This window comes from Adiantum capillus-veneris, chromosome 30 (genome assembly GCF_014529385.1).
Source record: "Adiantum capillus-veneris isolate H3 chromosome 30, ASM1452938v2, whole genome shotgun sequence".
NCBI classification, from domain to species: domain Eukaryota; kingdom Viridiplantae; phylum Streptophyta; class Polypodiopsida; order Polypodiales; family Pteridaceae; genus Adiantum; species Adiantum capillus-veneris.
Genome location: NC_140960.1, coordinates 52,701,270 through 52,721,600, shown reverse-complemented (window position 1 = coordinate 52,721,600; position 20,331 = coordinate 52,701,270). Strand labels below are relative to the sequence as shown.

The 20,331-nt window shown below is 45.2% G+C and overlaps 1 protein-coding gene across 1 annotated transcript; it reads left to right on the top strand.

Annotated features, from left to right (window-relative positions):
* Positions 1–8,136: 8,136 nt before the first annotated feature.
* LOC147417957 (uncharacterized) lies at positions 8,137–18,419 on the top strand. The gene is made up of 5 exons (XM_086507312.1): positions 8,137–8,639; positions 8,994–9,540; positions 10,051–10,621; positions 16,314–16,565; positions 17,798–18,419. Exons 1-5 carry the CDS (start codon positions 8,211–8,213, stop codon positions 18,276–18,278), a joined length of 2,280 nt encoding a protein of 759 aa, XP_086363438.1. The 5' UTR covers positions 8,137–8,210; the 3' UTR covers positions 18,279–18,419.
* Positions 18,420–20,331: the final 1,912 nt, after the last annotated feature.

Genomic DNA, 20,331 nt, shown 5'->3' with positions numbered 1-20,331 from the left:
GAAAAAATAATGCCCTTTTGTATATATATTTTTGTAAGTTTCAAGAACTTTAAATACCCTTTTGTTGAACTCACGTCATAGGTTACATTTTTATTAGGTGATCTCCCCGGGCAACAACCCCAAATCTTTCATCTTGAAAGTAGCATTCAAATCAGCCTTAAATTCAGCAATATGTCTCTCATTTGGTCCAGTGATCAACAAATCATCAACATAAAGAACCACAATGAGAAGTACATCACCGTCATGCTTTACATATAATGTGCTTTCTATTGGACTGTTACGAAATCCTTGTTTGACCAGATGAAAGTCAGCTTTCTCATATCAAGCACGACGAGATTTCTTCAACCCATACAAAGCCTTCTTACATATGCACCCTTTGTCCCGTTGTCCTTTCTTGAAAAAACTGCGAGGCTGCGTTACATAAACTTCCTCAAATATGTCACCATTCAAGAAAGCAGTAACAATGTCTGATTGGTGTACATCCCAACCAAAATGAGCTGCCAATGCACATAGAAAACACACAGTAGTCATACGACAAAAGTCTCTTCATAATCTATGCCTTTTTGCTGTGCATAACCCTTTGCAACAAGTCGAGCCTTATGGCGATCGATCTCACCATCCGGCTTGTGTGTCAACTTGTAAACCCACTTCGTACCAATGGTCTTTTTGCAAGGAGGCAAATCACATAAAGTCCATGTGTCATTTTCTATCAGTGCATCATATTTAGATTGCATGGAAGCCATCCAATTTTCTGAATTCTGTGCTTCATCAAAAGACAGAGATTCCTCAACATCATGTAAGCTAGACACATCCAAACAATAACAATCTGATGCATAAGATGCATGGCTAGAGCCTGAACAAGTCTAACTAGGCAAAGGTGCATCCAATTTACTATCATGCAATGTATACACCAACCACTTTGGCATACCTCTATCCTGCTCATTTTCAGCCCTTTCCTTATCAAGTACATCATGTATATCTGCATCAGAAATAGGCTGATCTGTAACATTTTTTGAAATCCCCATAGGCTGTACATTTGCCTCATTGGAATTTACATTTGAACTTCCACCACTGAAAAGAGGCAACAAAGTGTCATAAATGTCTTGTGAGCTTACATTACTATCTCTAGTACAAGACAGCAAGGGATGAACAGAGTCTTCCACAAACACTACATCCCATGAAACTAGAATACGCTTTGTTTGCGGATGATACAATCTGTAACCTTTTCTTTCAGCACTATAACCAACAAAAATACATTTGACAGTCTTATCATCCAATTTTCTGCGCTGTGTTTGTGGCACCAAAGCATATGCCAAACAGCCAAAAACACACATGTGATCAATAGAAGGCTTTCTATCATGCCATGCTTCATATGGAGTAATAGACTACAAAGCTTTTGTAGGAAACCTGTTAAGTACATAAGTGATGGCGTCAAGCCAAAAAGAATGCGGCAAAGCTTGACTTTTGACCATACATTGTGCCATTTCCGTAAGTGACCTATTTTTCCTCTCGGCAACACCATTTTGCTGAGGCATATAAGGCACTGTACATTGGTGTTTTATCCCACGACTAGCGAGAAATGCATTAAATTCATGAGACATATACTCCCCTTCTCGATTGGAACGGAGGGTGCCCATAATACATTTCGATACATTTTCAGCCATAGCTAGAAATTGTTTGAAGCACATAAAAACTTCGGACTTTGCTTTAAGCGGAAATACCCATGCATGCCTGGAGTAATCATCAATGAAAGTCACAAAGTAAAGGTAATTTCCCAATGACGGAGTTTGCATGGGCCCACAAACATCACTATGCACAAGCTGCAACCTGCATGTGGCTTGTGGCCCTAACTGAACCATCCTTTGGAAACTTAGAACGCTGCATTTTACCCAAAATACAGCCTTCACAAACATGTTTGACAGGTACTTCAAGAGGTGGAAAGGAAGCAACCATATCACATTTTTGCAAACGCAGCAAACTGACAAAATTCAGATGACCAAAACGTGCATGCCAAAGTTTTGCATCTAAAATAGCCCTTGAATTTGCAACTGCATTTACAAAATTTTGTCCACACTTGTCATACAAAGTGAGCTTATACAGCCCACGGTGCAAAAGGCCAGATGCAACAATCTCATCACTAAAATTGAGATCATGAAATGTATATCTGTCATCCATAAATTTGACTACAAGTCCAAGTCTAGTAAGTGCAGATACAGACAAAAGATTCTTCTTGATCCCAGGTACATAAAGTGCATCAACAAGTGTGAAAGAATTGCCATTTGCAGCAATAAGCACAATCTTTCCAACTCCCTGAACCGGATAAGAGGCATTGTTGGCACAAGTGACTGAATTCCCATTGAAATGTGCTTTGTAGCACCACTATCGAAATACCACACATGTGAATCTGTAGCAACTGACATGCATGCATCGTGGACATCAGGATTGTAAGTGCACTCTGCCCTAAAAGCCCATTCTGCATCAACATCAACATCACAGTCTCCTTTCACAAAAGACTCAACAATGGCTGCATTTGTAGTGGAGCTAGCATTTGCAGTGGAACCACCCTCTTTCTTCTTAGCCTCTTTGGCCTTCAACTTAGGACACTTCTTGATCAAGTGATCATTAGCTTTGCAATAATGGCAATGCATCTTCTTTTTGCCCTTATCACCAGAATTTCCAGACGAATTGTTGCCAGCAGAAGTATTAGGAACATAATTTTTGCCACTCACAGCAGAACCATAATAAGTGGATGCATTGCTGTTATCACCCTTTCTTTGAGAAGCAATAAAAAGCCTGTTCAACTGCACGCTGCCTAGTCTTGTTTTTTTTGGAAAGTGACTCTTGTAGCAGCAATGTGCATAATGCATCAAACTTGACAACTTTAGGATTTCCTTGGGTCATAAGTCTCCAAGTACTAGCAAAAGTCTGGTAAGAATCTGGTAAGGCATCAAGAACAGCCTGCACAAGGGAACTCTATGAAATAACTTCACCTGTAGAAATAAGTTACTCATTGATATCCTTGAAACCATCAAGGAAAGTGTCCATATCATCTTTCGCCTGCATAATCTTCAATTCCAACTCTTTACGTAGCAAAGCAATTTTAGCCTCGTTGCGGCTTGCATAAAGACTTGCTAGAATATCCCAAGCTTGTTTTGCAAATTTCGTTGAACGAATATGAGAAGTAATGGTGCGCTTCACAGACAACGCAATCAATGCATGAGCCTTCGCATCCTTTACATCCCAACGAACTTGTTCTGCCGTAGACAAAACAACTCTAATAGCAGCAAGACCTGCAACATCGCCTACATCCTCAGAACCAGGACGTACATCAATGCCCTGCACAATATTCCAGATGCCCTTTGACACAAGAACATGTTTCATCATGTAAGCCCACATAGGGTAATTGTCCCCATCCAATCTATCCTCAACAGCAAACATCTTGAACACATCTGTGTTGTTGTCAGCCATGGAAAATGCATGCACTTGATGTGAAAACTATCTGAAATGAGGAGAAACTAAGTGAGACCAGCACGCGCTATATAGCACAACCCATAGTAGACTGTATGGGACCTGTTATGCAGTATTTGGCACTGATAAAAATTCTGCACAAAATGGCAAAATTGCCTTCACAGACCTGGCTGTAGTGGAAACGGAGGCCGAAATGAGCCCGAATCAGAAATCTGAGCAAACTAAGCTCTACAAGCTTAACCGAAATTCTTGTAGACATGCGAAAGCTCACCAAAGCTCACAAAAATCAAAGAAAGTGAGCAGTCGTGTGCTGGAGCTGCTGGCGACTAAGCTCGGGAGGACGCAACCTGCTCTGATACCAATTGTTGGAATTAGGGTTGCAAGGAAATGCACACAGCTTGGAGAAGATGAAGGAAGCTCAAGGCACACAATAGAGAGTGTGTTACTTAGTGTGAAATGGAAAGATGGATAGCCCTAGAGTGATGGCGTATATACAATGCACGGGGGAAAAAACCTCCTAAAGAAGAAAAAAATGCCCCGGTGGTCCTAGTGTGTTCACACACATCCCTACCACATGTATATGGTAACCATGCTATGCCCCAAGGGATTCTCCAAACAATCTTTCCTCACTCTGTCACGATAGAGTGGTAGCAGGGTTCAAACTACACTTTTTCCCCACCTTCTCTTGACAGATGTGTTCCCTACCCTCTGTAGCTCATGTACATCAAGTTTCAAAAGATTTGAAATTTTGGTTTGGTCCCTAATTCAAAAAATTCTTAGAATTCCAACTTAGAACACTTGATGGGTAATTTGGGTGACTTCTTGAAGTCCAAACACTTTCAAGTTGGTGTGCTTACTCTTGATAAGCCACTAAATCTTTGGTCCAAAGCTTTCTTGCAAATTCCACTTCTACCATGCAGTAGTGACTCTATCGCGATAGAGTGGACAAAGCCTATCTGGACACTATCTTTCAACTGTTCTTGCTAATTTGGGTTCTCCCCTTTCTTAAGGCATTGCTCACCAAGTTTCACTCCAATTGGAGTTACATTCAATTTTGGTCCTTGACGACTCAATTAGCGTTTTTTCCAACAACCCTTGTTTCCTTCCGTTTTCCTGCAGATTTAGCATTTTCTCAAGCACTAGATCAAAATCAGATTCCTACTCTACCTAAAATTCTAAGTGTCATGTGGGTGGTTGGCTTTTGTTTTGGTAGTCAGAAGACAACCCCCTCTTCTCACTTTACTCTTTTCTTCTGAACTTTTTCGAGCTTTAACCACAATCCACAAACTATCGACAACCAAACATCAAACAAAATCCAAAATCACTCTAACTCAATCTCCTAATCTATCCTAACTATTTCTACCTAGTCGCAGACCCTCGACAAGACACTCGCTTCCTAGATATCCGCTAGACCACAGGATACCCTCTTTCAGACCCTAGCTGAAATTAATACTCTCTATAGTGAACTAGAGTAAACTAACCATCACACAAGTGATGTAGGTCCTCCTACTTAAGCTCTTGTGTCCCCGGCAACGACGCCAATGTTGTAGGGGGCTACTCACACCTGCTCATACTCGCAAGCACAACCCTGACAATATACTTGTCATCCAAGGACACGACTAACCCGTAGGTGCACGAAGGCAATCCCGCTAGATTCTCAGGCTAAGACCGACCTACTCATACGCACTTTGCAATGTACAAATCACTCATCTACAACTTGTCTGAACTAACCATAACCGCTGAAGCTCACAAAAATATCAACACTACTAGATAACTCGGAATCACACCAAACTCGCTAGGCACTATCCTTCACTAGGACACACCAATCGAGGAGCTTAGTAGCACCAAAAATCTAACCGTAACCCCTTTCTCTGCAAATGTGATAGAGACGCAAGTCACATTCTGAAAGTACGTGAAAGTGAAATGTGTTAACACCTACACGTAGCTCTTCTTGTCCCCTTTCCAGAAAGTACTTGAATGTAGAAAACAAACATCACTTGCTAAACTTACAAGCGGATTAAGCTCGCGACGGGGAGAGTGCTCGCAACCAACACCTTGGCGTGAATGTTGATAATGAGTGTATAGCTCTCAACGAGGCTACCGTGATGGATAAGCCGGTTTGTGAATACACTGAGGGAGAAACGCGTAGCGATAAAGATAGGATGCACAGACTCTCTCTCTCTCTCTCTCTCTCTCTCTCTCTCTCTCTCTCTCTCTCTCTCAGTACTCATACGAAACAGAGACACATTTAAAAAATAATAATTATGTGTTTTTGAAACTACAAACACTGACTGACCTTTATACTTAGGGCACTTAAGTTCACAAAATATTTACAACCTTCTCACAAGCCCGGGGAGATCACCTAATAAAAATGTAACCTATCACATGAGTTCAACAGAAGGGTATTTAAAGTTCTTGAAACTTACAGAAATATATATACAGAAGGGTATTATTTTTTCAAATTTGAAAAAAACTTACAGATTTTAAAAGAAAAGGGTACATTATATTCCTAACAAAATTCACAAATAAGGGGTTTTACAAACATGTCTTGAATGCACGTGATATGGTAGTTTTACACATAGTGAACCCCCCGAGCTCACAAGAGATTTTGCTCAATATGTTTACAACTTGGAAACACATTAGCGTCTTGACCTCTTTTACAAAAGGTTTACAATCCGGATAATCATAAAAAATATTGAGCGAAAAAATTACAACGGGTATTTTAATGGGTGTATTACAATGGTTGGGCTAGTGTGGCTCCAATAGTGAATAAACGTGTGAATCTTTTCTCATGTATGATTAACCTAGATTCGAATCCGGGAGTCTTTCCATTCCCCTTTCAGCCTGCACCTTCCTCCCCTTTGACCTATTGTCGCTCGCCCAAGATTCAACACCGTCGCCCATAGGAGCTTGATTAGTGCCACCAACAACCATGGGAGCTTGAGTTTGAGGGATTGCATATGAGCTTCAATGCAATGGATGCTGCTGTAGCAAAGAGAGAGTGACGCTGAGAGAGCAGTGTTAAGAGAGAGGTTGAGAGACCATTGGGGTTTCGAGGAGCAGCGAACCTGCATGCTTGCCTCGCTTATGAGAGAGAGAGAGAGAGAGAAAGAGAGAGAGAGAGAGAGAGAGAGAGAGAACAAGGGCATGCCCTCCACGTGGCTTGCCCCCTCTCAAAGATCATTTTCCAATTATCAAAGAGCATCTTCCATTATGCTTACTGAAGTGTCCTGAGACACTAAAGTGTCATGTTTTTGAACTAACTTGGCATAAGTATTTGTTGAAGCTAGAAACACGATTTACATGTCATGCTCATACCCTAGAAAAACTTAGTCAAATTTTGTTCATATCAAAATGAATGCAATAGTAGGAGTATGGTGATAAGTTTAAGATGAAAAAATCTTAAAATTTTAGTGTAGTTTAAACAAAATTTCTATAAAATGAATCTAGCTCCTTATCAAAACAAGATTTTCCATAGTTTTCAAGGTTTTTGGATTGAAAAACACTTATTATAACAAGAACTCGCGCTTCATAACTTAGATCTCACACCAAATTATGCTACATGCAAAAAATCAAAATCTTGAAAATGCTACAAAGAGGTAAATTTTGGCCTTTCAAAGCCCCTTTCACCTACATGATGAGGTTATGGGAAAAATGTTAAGGTCTACAATATATCCATATGCCAGGACCAATCAACTAGATGTTTTTAGAGGTTTCAAACTCCCACTCTTCTTGTAATTTACGCTCGTTTTAAAAACAATTGTACTCCAAAATATCTTGCAAAACCAACATTCTATCAAAAACCTATGAAAGCATGCATATAAATTCCCCAATTGTGTCCATATGGAGTATTTGCATACAAATGACTAAGTTGAATGAGAAATTTAAAGAGTGGACTCAAATTGTAGGCTAATATTTGATGAGTTAAGAATGAGAATTTTAGCACGTGCAATTTTTGCCACATGACTCAATTCACCAAATGTAGCTTGCATATAAACCTCAAAATAGTATCACCTTAAGTAATGAAGTGGTAGAGCTAGTACATATGTAGCATAATACAATGTGAATTTACATGAACATCATGTTTTCCATTGCCATTAATTGAATCCATGAAAGTTGCATATCGCGCCCACACGACTTTATACATTTAATTTGAATTATAAAGGAATTTTCTTTCATGTGAGACTTGCAAAAATGTTATAAGTAATTACCCTAGATTATTGTAGGCAACTTGTTTATTTTCTTAGACTAGGGTACGAATTTTAGAGAAACGTCAATTGTCAACTGTTGTTTTGCCTAGGTGCTTTTCATGAGTGTAGTTCCTAATGAGTTTTTGTACAAAAGTGGAGGATTATAATATTTATACATACTTTGACTAACATATTATAAGCTTGGAAAAGGATTTCTTGAAATGCTTTATAGATTTCTCCTAGCATTTAGTTTAAATTTGTCAAAAAAAAGGACACTAAAGTGTGTATTTAGTACCAATGTTAAAGCATTTCTTTTTCCACAAACAAAGCATTTCTTTTTACAGAACTAAAGTGAGAAAAAATCCTAATCGTCTTGTGGAGGTTTCTGTGTGTTTTTCCTGTATGCGCATGGGACCACGGTGGATGGGTGTGTTTGGGGGGCGGGGGGGGGAGTCTCGGGGCACATAAATACATCTGGCTGGCCATGATATCTGCGCAGGTTGCCGTGGCATTATCAGCGCAGGCATTGGTTTAGCGTAGAAGGCGGATCTGATGATTGCTCAAATTTTATATAGACGTGGGGAGGACGTCTTACTGCAGCAGCTGCCGGCCGGCAAGGCGCAGGCTAATTTAAATGCACTACGGGTGCAGCTGCCGCTAGTCTTCATAGTAATATCATTAATGGGCCTGCCAGGATATTGTGGCGCCCAGCAAAACATGGTGAATGTGGGTTTGGCTGGCACTAGGCGCGTCTTTCCAGGGAGAATATCGGCATTTGCAGGCAATGCGAACTTGACCAGGCTGTTGGATGTGGGCGCCTGCATCAACAGCAGCGACCCCTTTGTCTCCTACGTCCCCCCCTTGGACGGCACCAGCCCTCTTGACACCCTCTGCCAGCAGGGCTACGCCATGAAGTTGGTGCTGTTCGACCTCCGGCTTCTGGAACTCAAGGCCATCGACCCCTCCGGTGGCTCTTTCCAGGTTGAATATATTCTATTGTGGGTGTGTGTGTGAGTGTGTGTGTGTGTGTGTGTGAGATCTAGATGCACTGAAACTAAGTATTCAAATGCACCCTTGTATTCACAAGAAGATTTAGAATTTTTCTCATGTAGGAAAAAGGAGTTTTTTTTCGTGTTTTTCATACAATGCAAAACATCATGAGCTTTTGTTCGAGAGGCACCGCATACCTAGCTAGGTACAATTGGGGCTAGGGGACCACGGGCCCCGGTGTACCTAGCTAGGTATGTGGTGCCTCCCTTACAAAAAGCTACGTTGAAGTAAGTCACAATGTGGGAATTATTATGAGAATTTGTCCAAAACTTCTTGTGATTGTAGGCCGAAATTCAAATGATATTTCATTGGTATGATTACTTGGATCAAGGTTCAACTGAAATGGATGTGGATGGCAAGTGTAAGTTTCGTTGTGATAACAACCCCCAATTAGAGTCATGTTGCGACAATGTGTGGGTGCCCCCCCTTCGTCTGCCAGGATGTGAATTGAATGCAATCCAATCATCTACTCCCGTGCCATCCATATACACATCCATGGGAAATTTTTTGTCACTCGACAAATGCATAGAAGCCGCTAACGAGAATGATCCTCAATGCTTCTGGAGAAGATTGTGGTACCTCAATGTGGATGCTACATGTGCAAGTGAGATGGACTTGAGCTACTTTCCATTTGATGTTCAGAGTCTTACCATCGATGTCCTCAACCCTTATTCCAGCAGGACATGGCTTCAACTTACAAAAGGCTTATTGAAACAAAAGGTTGGAGAAGGCAGCAACGATGTAGAGCTCTCCTCAAAGAAGAAGTATAGTGCATGGCATTTACAGAAACAGAAGGTTGGAAAAGGCGTCAACGATCTAGAGCTCTCCCCAAGTAAGTATTAGTGGTAAGTTTTTTCGAAAGGGGAATCAATGTGCACAGTAAGGATGACTTTAATGTGAGTAATCTAAAATGCCTACTAATTGGAACAAGGTTTAAGGTTTGATCCTATGAGCATACAAACTACAAAGAAGTAACATAAGTCGCAGGGCAGCAGGTTGAAACATAGTAATTCACAAGAAGTTTTGGACAAATTCTCACAATAATTCCCACATTGTGACTTACCTCAACATCATGAGCTTCTGTGAAGGAGGCACTACAGATCTAGCTCGGTACGATTGGGTGCAGGGGACCACCGGCCTGGTGGGGGGGATCGGTGTGTGGTGCCTCTTGAGCAGAAGTTCATGATGTTATTCATTGTATGAAAAGACTCCGTTTTCCTACGCATGCATAAGAAAAATTTTAAATCTTCTTGTGTGAATGGATTCCCCCGCACACACACCCCGACACACACACAAACACATGTTGGTGCTATATTTTTAATGTACGTTGCCATTCATGTAGTGAGGAAAATTTGGGGCTGGACTTTGAAGAAAATCACATTATCAAGCACATGTGGCATGATCGAAGCATGGAAGGAAACATTCTTGACACAAGATATCTTATTATCAAAGCTGCAAGACTCACAGAAAGGATATGTCAGCCAAAGCAAAGAAATACTTGATGCGTTTTCTAAAGAAAATCTAAAGTGTGTCTTTATAGAAGATAGTTTTGTTGATGAAAACAAAGAAATGACAAATCCATTGGACATGGACAGTTTTACGACTCGCTGGGAAAAGTTGTACGCTGAGAGAGTGAACTATACTCTTGAGCATTACAATACATGCATCGAACAGAATGGCAAGGAATTTGCATGGAGCAAGGAGATCCATAGTGATGCTTTCCTGAAGATAACAAACAACATTGCTTCTCGTTTCTCCACCTCAGATGAGAATATCAGGAGATCTTTCAATCTTTTAAACCTTCAAAAACGCGAAAGTACAACCAAGATTTGGTTTCCATGTGCTATTAGTGCACTAGCCAACCTAACAACACCTGGTATACGAGTTACCATCCTTATCCAAAGATTTCCATGGTAAGTATCTCATCACACAGTGCTAATATTTCCTCTTTAGCAGATTGTGCTTCCACATAAACCTAGTTGTTTGTAGAACAGATTCACAAATGCAAATGGAATGCCCCGCCTCCCCCCCCATGGCACATGCATGCATATAGTTTTTTTTTTCCCGAGAAAAAGGTCCTTCTATTAGTTAATGAAAACTGCCCATAGGGCTACATCCACCTCTGCAAGAGAGGGCTACAACAAGCATGATGGGGAGACTCTCCCAATGAAAAAACAACATATATACAATGAGGCTAAATCAAGAGATGGGAGGAGGGAAGAGCCACACAGGTGGACAATAGAAAGGCCTAGGGCGCCAGAGTCGAAGGAAAGCCTCGCATGCGGTCGGAGCTACCCTGTAGTCCCTCAAGCTGTCCTCTGAGAGTATGGATCAGCTGTAGCCAAAGGTCACGAACAGTCTCTGTTGGTGGCACAGGGCGAGCCTCAAAGATGCGGAAACAGCGGGCCCGCCAGATGAACCAAAGTGTCAGGCCACTGATGAGCTCCCAACACTCCTCTCTCTCACTGCACCACTCCTGTGGAGTAAGCTCTGTAGCAAGCTGGAGTGTAGGTCGCCCCCCTACATCACTATCATCCTGCTGGTGGAAGATAGCTCAAACTGAAGTGCCGGGCCCGTGAGGGTGGACCAAGCCGCTGCCCCCCAAGTGTACTGTCGAGCCGTGGAGAGGGCAGGCATCAGCCGAAGAACTCGTAGCCACACCTGCTGGGCCGAGGGACAGTCCCAAAGACAATGACGCTGACTCTCCACCAACTGGTCACAGGTTGCACATGCGGCCGCACAAGCTAGCTCCCTACTGCTGTGGCTTTGTGTGCAACCAGCCAGTGAAACAAAGTGACGCGCCTCGGCTGTCTGGAGTCCCACAGCCTCTGCCAAAAGGTTGCCAAGAACTCGACTGTGAGGCCCTCCTCCTGCCAACGACGTGCTGCAGCGGGGCGGGCCTCTCTCTTTGCTGCAAGTATATGATGTCCAAGCCGAACTGTGTACTGAAAGAAGGGGACTCCTGGGTGGTCTGCAGAAGAGAAGGGGTCCCTCCATAGCCACTCACCAGGATCCCACTGTACTCGTGCCAGTGGACAACACTCCCAAGCCCATAGCCTCCAGTGTCCAGTCTCAAGAGCTGCTGGGTCAGGGTCTATGACGCAAGTCCTCCCACAAATGCCCACAACTCGGATCCTCTGGAAACAACACTCTGCTACCTGCGGGGCCTCTACTACAACTCACTGTAATCGTCCCCCACTCTGAAGCTCAAAGAACAGGGCTGGGACAATCTCTGAGCAGGCCTTGATTGAAATGAGAACCTCTAGTCGTGCTGAGCTCCAATGTAATAGCTTTCTCCTGATGGACAGGAGAAGAGGAGCACTCTGCTGCTCGGGGGACAAGTCCAAACCAACCTGACAACCCAAGTACCGAACTGCAATCCCTGGGGGAATCCACCTGAAACCCTCTCCTGGCATCCAATCTGGCACAGGAGCACTACCAACCGAGAAAGCCACTGTCTTTCTCCAGTTGATCAGTGCGCCTGATGCACAGCAGAAGGTCTCCAAAGCCTGCTCACATCTCTGTAGATTGGCCTCCTGGCCCTCTAAGTACAAGGCTGAGTCGTCGGCAAACTCAGCGTCCAGAAGCTCATCTCCCCGTATAGGGAGTGCTAAGCCCCTCAGACCAACCTGCTCTGACACCAAAAATGTGCTCATCGCCTCCGCATAGAACAGAAAGAGAAAGGGGGCAAGAGGACAAGCCTGTCTGACCGATCGTGTGAGCATGAAGTGCTCACCTCTACCTCCTGCCAAAAGCACCTGACTGTGAGCCTGTCTGTACAAAGCTGACACCCCTCTGATCCAAGCATCTGAGAAGCCCATCCTGCGTAGAGTGCCCTCTAGAAAGTCCCAGTCAACTCTGTCGTATGCCTTCTCAAAATCGAGAAGAAGGTCCTCCCCACGGAGCCCTGCCAGGGTAGAAACCTCCCAGAAAGTGAAGATGTTGTCAAGGATACTGCGTTCCTTGACAAAACCTGTCTAAGTCCCATGTATAAGGCTCTCCAAAAGTGCCTGAATCCTCAGACTCAGAGCCTTGGCAAGAATTTTGTAGGTTGAGTTGAGGATGGTGATAGGGCGCCACTGTGGAATCTCATCCAAGGAGCCACCCTCCTTTGGAATGAGGTAAATCAGGCCCTCACTCATGCTATCCGGCATCACTCATGTGTGCAGAATGTACTGAAAGGCACTACAAAGATCTGGGCCAAGCAGGTCCCAGTACTCCATGAAGAAGCTGGGAGTCAGCCCATCCTCACGTGGACAACTACCACGAGGAGGGCCCTAAGAGCCGTGTGCAGCTCCTCAAGCTGAAGAGGCATTTCTAGCCTTTGGCGCATCTCCTCAGTCACAAGACAAGGCATCTGTGCTCAAACCTGCTCCCTGCATGCATCCTGCCGCTCTGACTAGGGCTCAGCCGACAGTAACTCACCGTAAAAGTCAGTAGCAACTGCACGCATATCCTCGGGCTCACAAACAACTGACCCATCGGGTCTCCTCAACTGATTGACCTTGGCATGCGAGTGCCGAGGTCCCACTGTCTCAAAAAAAGCACCAATCACTTTGTCACCCACCTGAGTCCACTGAGATGCCTGTCGATGAAAGGCAAACTCATGACGCCTCTCCTCTGTGCAAGCAAGCTCCTGTCGAGCTTGTTGTAACTGCTCCTCCAACCATGGACTGTTTGGATGCTGCTCCTGCATCCTCTGTAGTGAAGCAATGCCTCGTCTGAGACGCTGCTCCTCCTCTCTCGCTGCAGCCCATCGAGCCAGAGACTCCTGGAGAAAAAAGTGGCTAAGCTGAGCTAGGCCTAAGGCCAGTCTGTCTGCAGGTAGAGCCTGGCTGTCCATGCCCTCTGTCCAGAGAGCCTCTACCCTCTCTCCGAGTGAGTCCAACAAGACCCGCTCTGGGATGCGAAGCATCGTGCTCGGGCTCCTCTGCTTATCTGCCACGGTGAGGATCACTGGTGCATGGTCTGAGAAGGATGTCCTTGCCAGGATGCCCACTGATCCCCCCAAGTCATTGAAGTGGTCACTAGTGTAGAAGCGATCTATCCGCGATAGATTCACTCCTCCCACTCTGCGGTCCGATCTAGAGAAGGCAAGACTCTCTGGAGGCCTCACAAAGCCAGAGTGCTGCCATGTATCCGAGACCCTCAAAGTCATACACAACCTCTCCCAAGCTGCTAACTCGACTCCATGCACAGTAGCATGGCTGCCTCCAATCCTGTCAGAAGGGTCCTTCAACATGTTGAAGTCCCCTCCTACACACCAATGGTCAGCCTGTGGCAAAGACTCAACAATCTGTGACCAAAACTCTGCACGAGCACTCGCCACATTGGGCGCATAGATGTTCAGGAAGCCCACAAGGCCACCTTGAACCTGCATAGTAATCCACTAAGCCCTGCCTGGCACAATACTCCCTCTGCCCACAATGGCCTGTTGCAATGAGTCCGAAATAGTCATACATACCCCACCTTGGATGCCTCCAGGTCCAAAAGCAGATGACCAAAAGGTATCATATCGTCCACGCAAAATCTGACCACATTGCCGAATGCGGCTCTCAGACAGATGGTGCTCCTGAAGCATAAGGAGATCAATCTCTCCTCCCACAAGGCAACGCTGAAGCTCCTGACGCAATCGGCCCCGCTGTCGTTGAAACTGGGGTCCACCAAGTCCCTGTACGTTCCACGAGACGATCCTCATGGGGAGCGAGAGAGAACAGATCTGCCGCAACAGCAAGATGGGCTATCTTCGAGGCTGGCTTGGATGGGGAGTAATCCGCATCCGAGCGTCTTCTAGATAGGCGAGACTGCAGTGAGTGCCTAGCCCATGCCCAAGCAGAGCGAGCCGTGCGTAAAGCAACCTCCTCTGTCCAGGAGTCCTCATGAATGTATACATAGCAAGGCAAACATTGCGTATCAGCAAAAAAGTACACCACAATGTGCCTACATCCTGTTGAGTCTGGGGGTGTCACCGCAAACTTGGCCAGTGGCCACAAAGTCTGCAACAAATCTGTAACTCCAAGTTCTCCCATGTGGTGAGAGAACTCGAGAACCTGTGTATGCAACCATCCCACCACTGAGTCGAGGGACCACTCTGCCTCGGTCCTACCATAGAGGGGAAAGGAGAAACCAACTGCTGAGTCCAAGGCCTCTGTCCCCCTAGCGGCGAGGAACAAAGCATGGACCCTGAAGCAGGCTGCCTCGTGGTGTGCTGCGGAATCGCTGAGAAAGCGAGTGAACCCGTAGTCAAAGAAATCCCAGCGGCATCGGAGGTCGATGCTCGTCAGACCATGAGGGATAGCTGCAAGGGAAGATGTCTGAATCTGCAGAGGGGGCCGCAAGAAGGGCTGACCCTCTCTTGCTAGGCGACTCGTGGCAAAGGCGTTGCCAAGAGATCTCCTAGCCGCCGACGAGGGACCACTCTCCTGAGTCGACTGTGGAAATTGAGCAGGAGGGGGGGGAGAAGGAGCTGGGGGGGGCGGAGGGGAGGAAAAGCGGGGTGGGGCGACAGAGGTAGAGGGGCGAGGTGGGGAGTGGACGGGAGCAGAGGGCGAGGGGGAGGATGAGGAGGAGGAGGGGAACTCTGAAGGGGGGGCGGCTGGCGAGGGTGAAGTGGAGGTGGAGGTTGGCGCAGGGGGCTCCTCCTGCTCAAGAGGACCAAAGCGGTTCCCCGTGGGAACCCACTGCTGCTGAGTAGGCACCTGAGGGCCACTCTGTGTGCCAGGCTGTCGTGCTGTGGCCCCTGGCGTTGACGGCCACGGGCCTGCTGCCACCCCTCCTCCGCTGGAGTCCCAGGCTCGGAGGGTGGCTCTGAATCTGTGCGTTGTGCCGCTGGCTGTGGCTGTGGCCCAGCCTTGGCAGGCTGGGGCTGAGGCTGAGGTGCAGGTCATGGCTTCCTCCGTGGACAGGCCTTCGCTAGGTGGCCAATCTGTCTGCAAATGAAGCACTGGTTCGGGAGACCTGAGTACTCCACACTCTATCTAAACCAATCCCCACTGACCCGAGGCGTGAGAAGGGGACAGTGGACGGGCTGGGGGGCAGCGCGAGGTGAGGGCAGCGGGCTGCTGCGCTCAAGGGCAGGCGGGGCGGGCTGGGCTGGGCAGATGCGCGCAAGGGCAGGCGGGGACGGGAGGCAGCCGGGGGGGGGGGGGGGGGGGGGGCAGTAGCGAGCGAAATTCCTGTTCGTCAATCTTGCTTCGCACGCATATAGTTATACACAAAGTGTTTAAAGATACTATTACATATGTGTGTGCACGCATGTGTGTGTGCATACATGCACACCACACATATATGACCGTGAGAGAGGGAATTTTATTACACAGTATTGAACTCATGCACTACAACATGCCAAGGAAGGGTCGTAGACCCTAATCGCATATTCACTTATTTTCAGGCTCAAGCAGAGTTGTCTAGAAACTAGTTTCTGCGACGTAGGAAACTTATGAAATTTTTGAACCGTTTTGGAATTTCTCTTCGACATTCCAAGGGTGAATGCTCTCAAGTCTCTACATGCACACCCACATGCATGCATGCCCCAACACACATGGGAAATTAGAAAGTATGTATGTGTATGGATTTTCTTGTGAACATAACTTTTTTTTCTTACAGGTACTATTTTTCAAAGCTTGTGTTGCCCACATTGGCATGTGTGGCCTTGTCATTTACAGCATTTGGTTTGCATCCTAAAGAATTATTTGGGCGTCTTAGTTTGGTGGCGCCCTCGATAATTGCTCTAACTGCCCTGCAAGCTTCAGTGGAAACTCCTGCAGTTTACACTGACGTGGCTCCTTATTCGTTTCTATTCCTGGTGTCATTATATGTTCAGTTGTTTATTGCCACGGAAAGCCTTTTCATGAATAGGTAAGTCACGACCCACTTTCACTGATACTTTTTGAATGCCTTAAGCGACTACGTCCATTTGTTACTTGCATATGAATGAAAAATCATTTTTCCAAACATACAAAATTCCCTTTCTTGAAGGAAACCTTAGAAAATTAGGTTTATTTTTGGGGTTTTTACACTAATTTTCTCTATTTTAGGGTCGAATTTCTCCTTTTCCCCTTGCCTTCAGCGGGCATTTTTGAAATTGAAAATGGCATGATATTAAGCTAGCTGAGACACATTTTTCTCAAACACTGATCCTAAGCATTCATAAGTAACTCAAGGGCTTACAAGTCTCAAGTTGGTTAATAAAAAGAGATACCTAGGATGCATTTCCTAGGTATACTTACTTACTTACTTAGTGGCTTACTTGATATTCGCACCCCTCCTGCATGTATCTCCTCCCCCGCCCTCTGCTCACACCTCTCTCGCCCTCCCCCAGCTCTACACCTCGCAAACCTCGCGTGCACAAGTGCTGCTCACGGGTGCACAAAGCAACACCCGCCTCAGCCACCCTTGCTTTACTACCGTCACTTGGTCTTACACAGGGACCTTCCACATCACCCTGATCTCCTCTCCGCAATCTCTCTGCCTGCCGTGCACCCCCTCCTAGTCTCCCTTCCATCGCCCCACATGCCAGCTCGCCCTGCGACCAGGCTTGCACCCCCCTCGCCCCCTTTTCTATCGTCCTCTACTGTTGGTGTACATGCCACTTTACATGCAGCCCCTAACATCCTCCTCTGCACATGAGACCCTCCTCCTATCCCCTTCACTAGTATCATACGTGCAAGAGAGGGAGATGGAGAGAGACTGCTCCGCCCAAGTTGTCCAACCTCCGGCCACCACCTGCTGTGATTTCACTATAGAGTAGTAGACTCCACCCCACCTCCTCACGCATCAGCTCCACTCGTACAACAGGCCAGTGGCATGCGACACAAGACACACACACACATTTTAGTGTAGGGTTATTTAAAAATCCCTGTGGAGGCAGATTCGCAGCAGACAGTGTTATTTTCTGAAGGTTCATCCCTGCATAAAACATATAGAAAGGGTTCATCCCTGCATAGAACATATAGAAAGGGTTCAATTTAAAATTTAAGATACAAAGGTACAATTTCATTTCACAAATTAGATTCCCTTTGATTATGCAAGCATGTGCATACTATGTTTACTTCGTTCTTAAAGTTTCCTTCTTTGTCCATTGCATGTAGGATGTGGGTTGCTCGCTCTAGTTTTTCTAGATTAAAGAGTAGTGGAGAGGAAGGCGTTTTACCATCAACAACAAATGCTGCCACTGACTTTAGTGGTTCTCCTACAATAATTAATACAGTGGAAGGTGGAGAATCAAGAGCGCAAGTTGGTAATTCTAGTCCTAATCACAATATTGCAGGAGAGGAAGATGCAGACTTTCGTGGTTCTCCTGCTATAATTAATACAAAGCAAGGTGGACAATCAAGAGAGGAAGTTGGTAATTCTAGACCTAATCCAGGTATTGGAGAGGAAGATGCGCCATCACAAGTAGTTGATGTGATCACTCGCAGATTTGACAGTAGGTTTGGCTTTGCGCTTGCACTTGCATACTTGTTATTTTTGTTGTATATAACTAGCCCTTCTCTTAGCCTAAATCTTGAGACTGAAGATGTCTCGGTTACCATTTATTCTTCTAATGACCGAGACCTTTTATTCTACTAATGAGTGATCTTTACTCTGCTCAAGACAACATGACGTGCTAAGGTCATTATACAAGTTAGTATGATTTTGATGTATGATGCAAAGGCAATCGAAAAAAAATGCAAGCTTCTAGAAATAAATTTGGACCTACGGGATGATTTTCTTGAAGATGGATAGTGTATGTGATTGTAATCATTATTAGTTTGGTGCGTGTGTGTGTGTGTGAGAGAGAGAGAGAGAGAGAGGTGACGGCTGAAAATTGCAACTTCACCAAAAACCCTTGCAACCTATTCTTTTAAACGAGACAAGACTTTTCTCAACAACTTATTGTGTACAGTGCTAATATTTCCTCTTTAGCAGATTGTGCTTCCACATAAGCCTAGTTGTTTATAGAACACATTCACAAATGCACATGGAAAGCCTAGCAGGCCCCCCCCCCCCCCCCCCCCCCCCCCCCAACACACACACATTCTCATGGCACATGCACGCATATAGTTATACACAAAGTGTTTAAAGATACTATTACATATGTGTGCGCGTGCGTGTGTGTGCATGCACGCACACCACACACATATGACTGTGAGAGTGGGAATTTTATTACAGAGTATTGAACTCATGCACTACAACATGCCAAGGAAGGGTCGTAGACCCTAATCGCATATTCACTTATTTTCAGGCTCAAGCAGAGTTGCCTAGAAACTAGTTTCTTTGACGTAAGAAACTTATGAAACTTTTGAACCGTTTTGGAATTTCTCTTTGACATTCCAAGGGTGAATGCTCTCGAGTCTCTACTGGTCTCAAACTCCAAGTGACTCAAGCTTGCACATGTACTAGCTCTGTCTGAAACAATCACACACACACACACACACACACACACACACACACAAGAAGATTTATAATTTTTCTCATGTAGGAAAACGGAGTCTTTTACAATGTTTTTTATACAATGCATGACATCATGAGCTTTTGCTCAAGAGGCACCCATACCTACCTAGGTATGCAATGCCTCCCTCACCAAAGCTCATGATGTTGAGGTAAGTCGCAATGTGGGAATTACTGTGAGAATTTGTCCAAAACTTCTCGTGACGCACATGCACATGTACACGCATACGCACGTGCACATCCACACCCACATGCATGCATGCCCCCCCCCCCCCCCCCCCCCCCCCCCCCCCCCCCCCCCCCCCCCTGCCCCCGCCCCACCCACACACACACACGGTATAACATTTAATGGTCTAGTAACTTGTGTGTAGCGGAAAATAGCATGAACATAGTGAGCATTTTATCAGAATAGCTTCCTAATGAGAATAACAAGAGTGCTTGGGTGGAGAGAGCAACAAAAAGCATAACACCTAGTTACATAGCATGAACAATACTTCAAAAGAGAGAGAAATTAAGAAATTGACAACAATTGAGGACCGGATTTGCATGGAGCCGGTCCCCCTTCCAAAAGGCTTTGTATTATGGTTTCTCCCATCAAGAGAGACATTTTACAATACAATTTCTTGTGTTCCTTCAATACTAGATAGTGCAATGAAGATGGAAACTTTAATGCACTACGCAAAACACTTATCAAACACAACATCAATTCCCTAACGGTCTCAGACCCAAGACCTCACACACCTTCAAAGATGGTGAGAACTAACGGGGTATGAGAGTAGATTGAGAGGAAGGAGTATTCTTACGAGAAAGATGTACATCTCCTCACATAATCACTCATTTTAGCATAGCTTAGCTTAGTAATTAGCATGGTAGAGGAGATGAGCATGCATTGAAGCTTGGTTCTTGCTTGGATTTGCATCACAAAGCAAAGAGTTGTTGGTGTAGGCCTCCCTTTTCACAAGCTTGGAGTAGGTGATAAGCTTTCCATTAAAGCTTGAGAAGGAGAGAGAGTCTTCTTTGCTTCACACATGAGATTGCGTGAGTGTGTGTGTGATAATGCCTTGCAAAAATCAGTCCCCTCTCTCTCTTGGTTACCCCTCTTGCTATTTGCTCTTGCTAGAATCATATTGGACCTCCCCAGGCTTAGCCAATGGTAATTAAGCAGCATAAGTAATACCCTTCTAACATGAGT

Coding starts and splice junctions, on each gene's coding strand:
- LOC147417957 (XM_086507312.1), top strand. CDS start 8,211: ATGATTGCTCAAATTTTATATAGACGTGGGGAGGACGTCTTACTGCAG. Junction 9,541..10,050: donor CGATCTAGAGCTCTCCCCAA/GTAAGTATTAGT, acceptor CCATTCATGTAG/TGAGGAAAATTTGGGGCTGG. Junction 10,622..16,313: donor CTTATCCAAAGATTTCCATG/GTAAGTATCTCA, acceptor TTTTTCTTACAG/GTACTATTTTTCAAAGCTTG.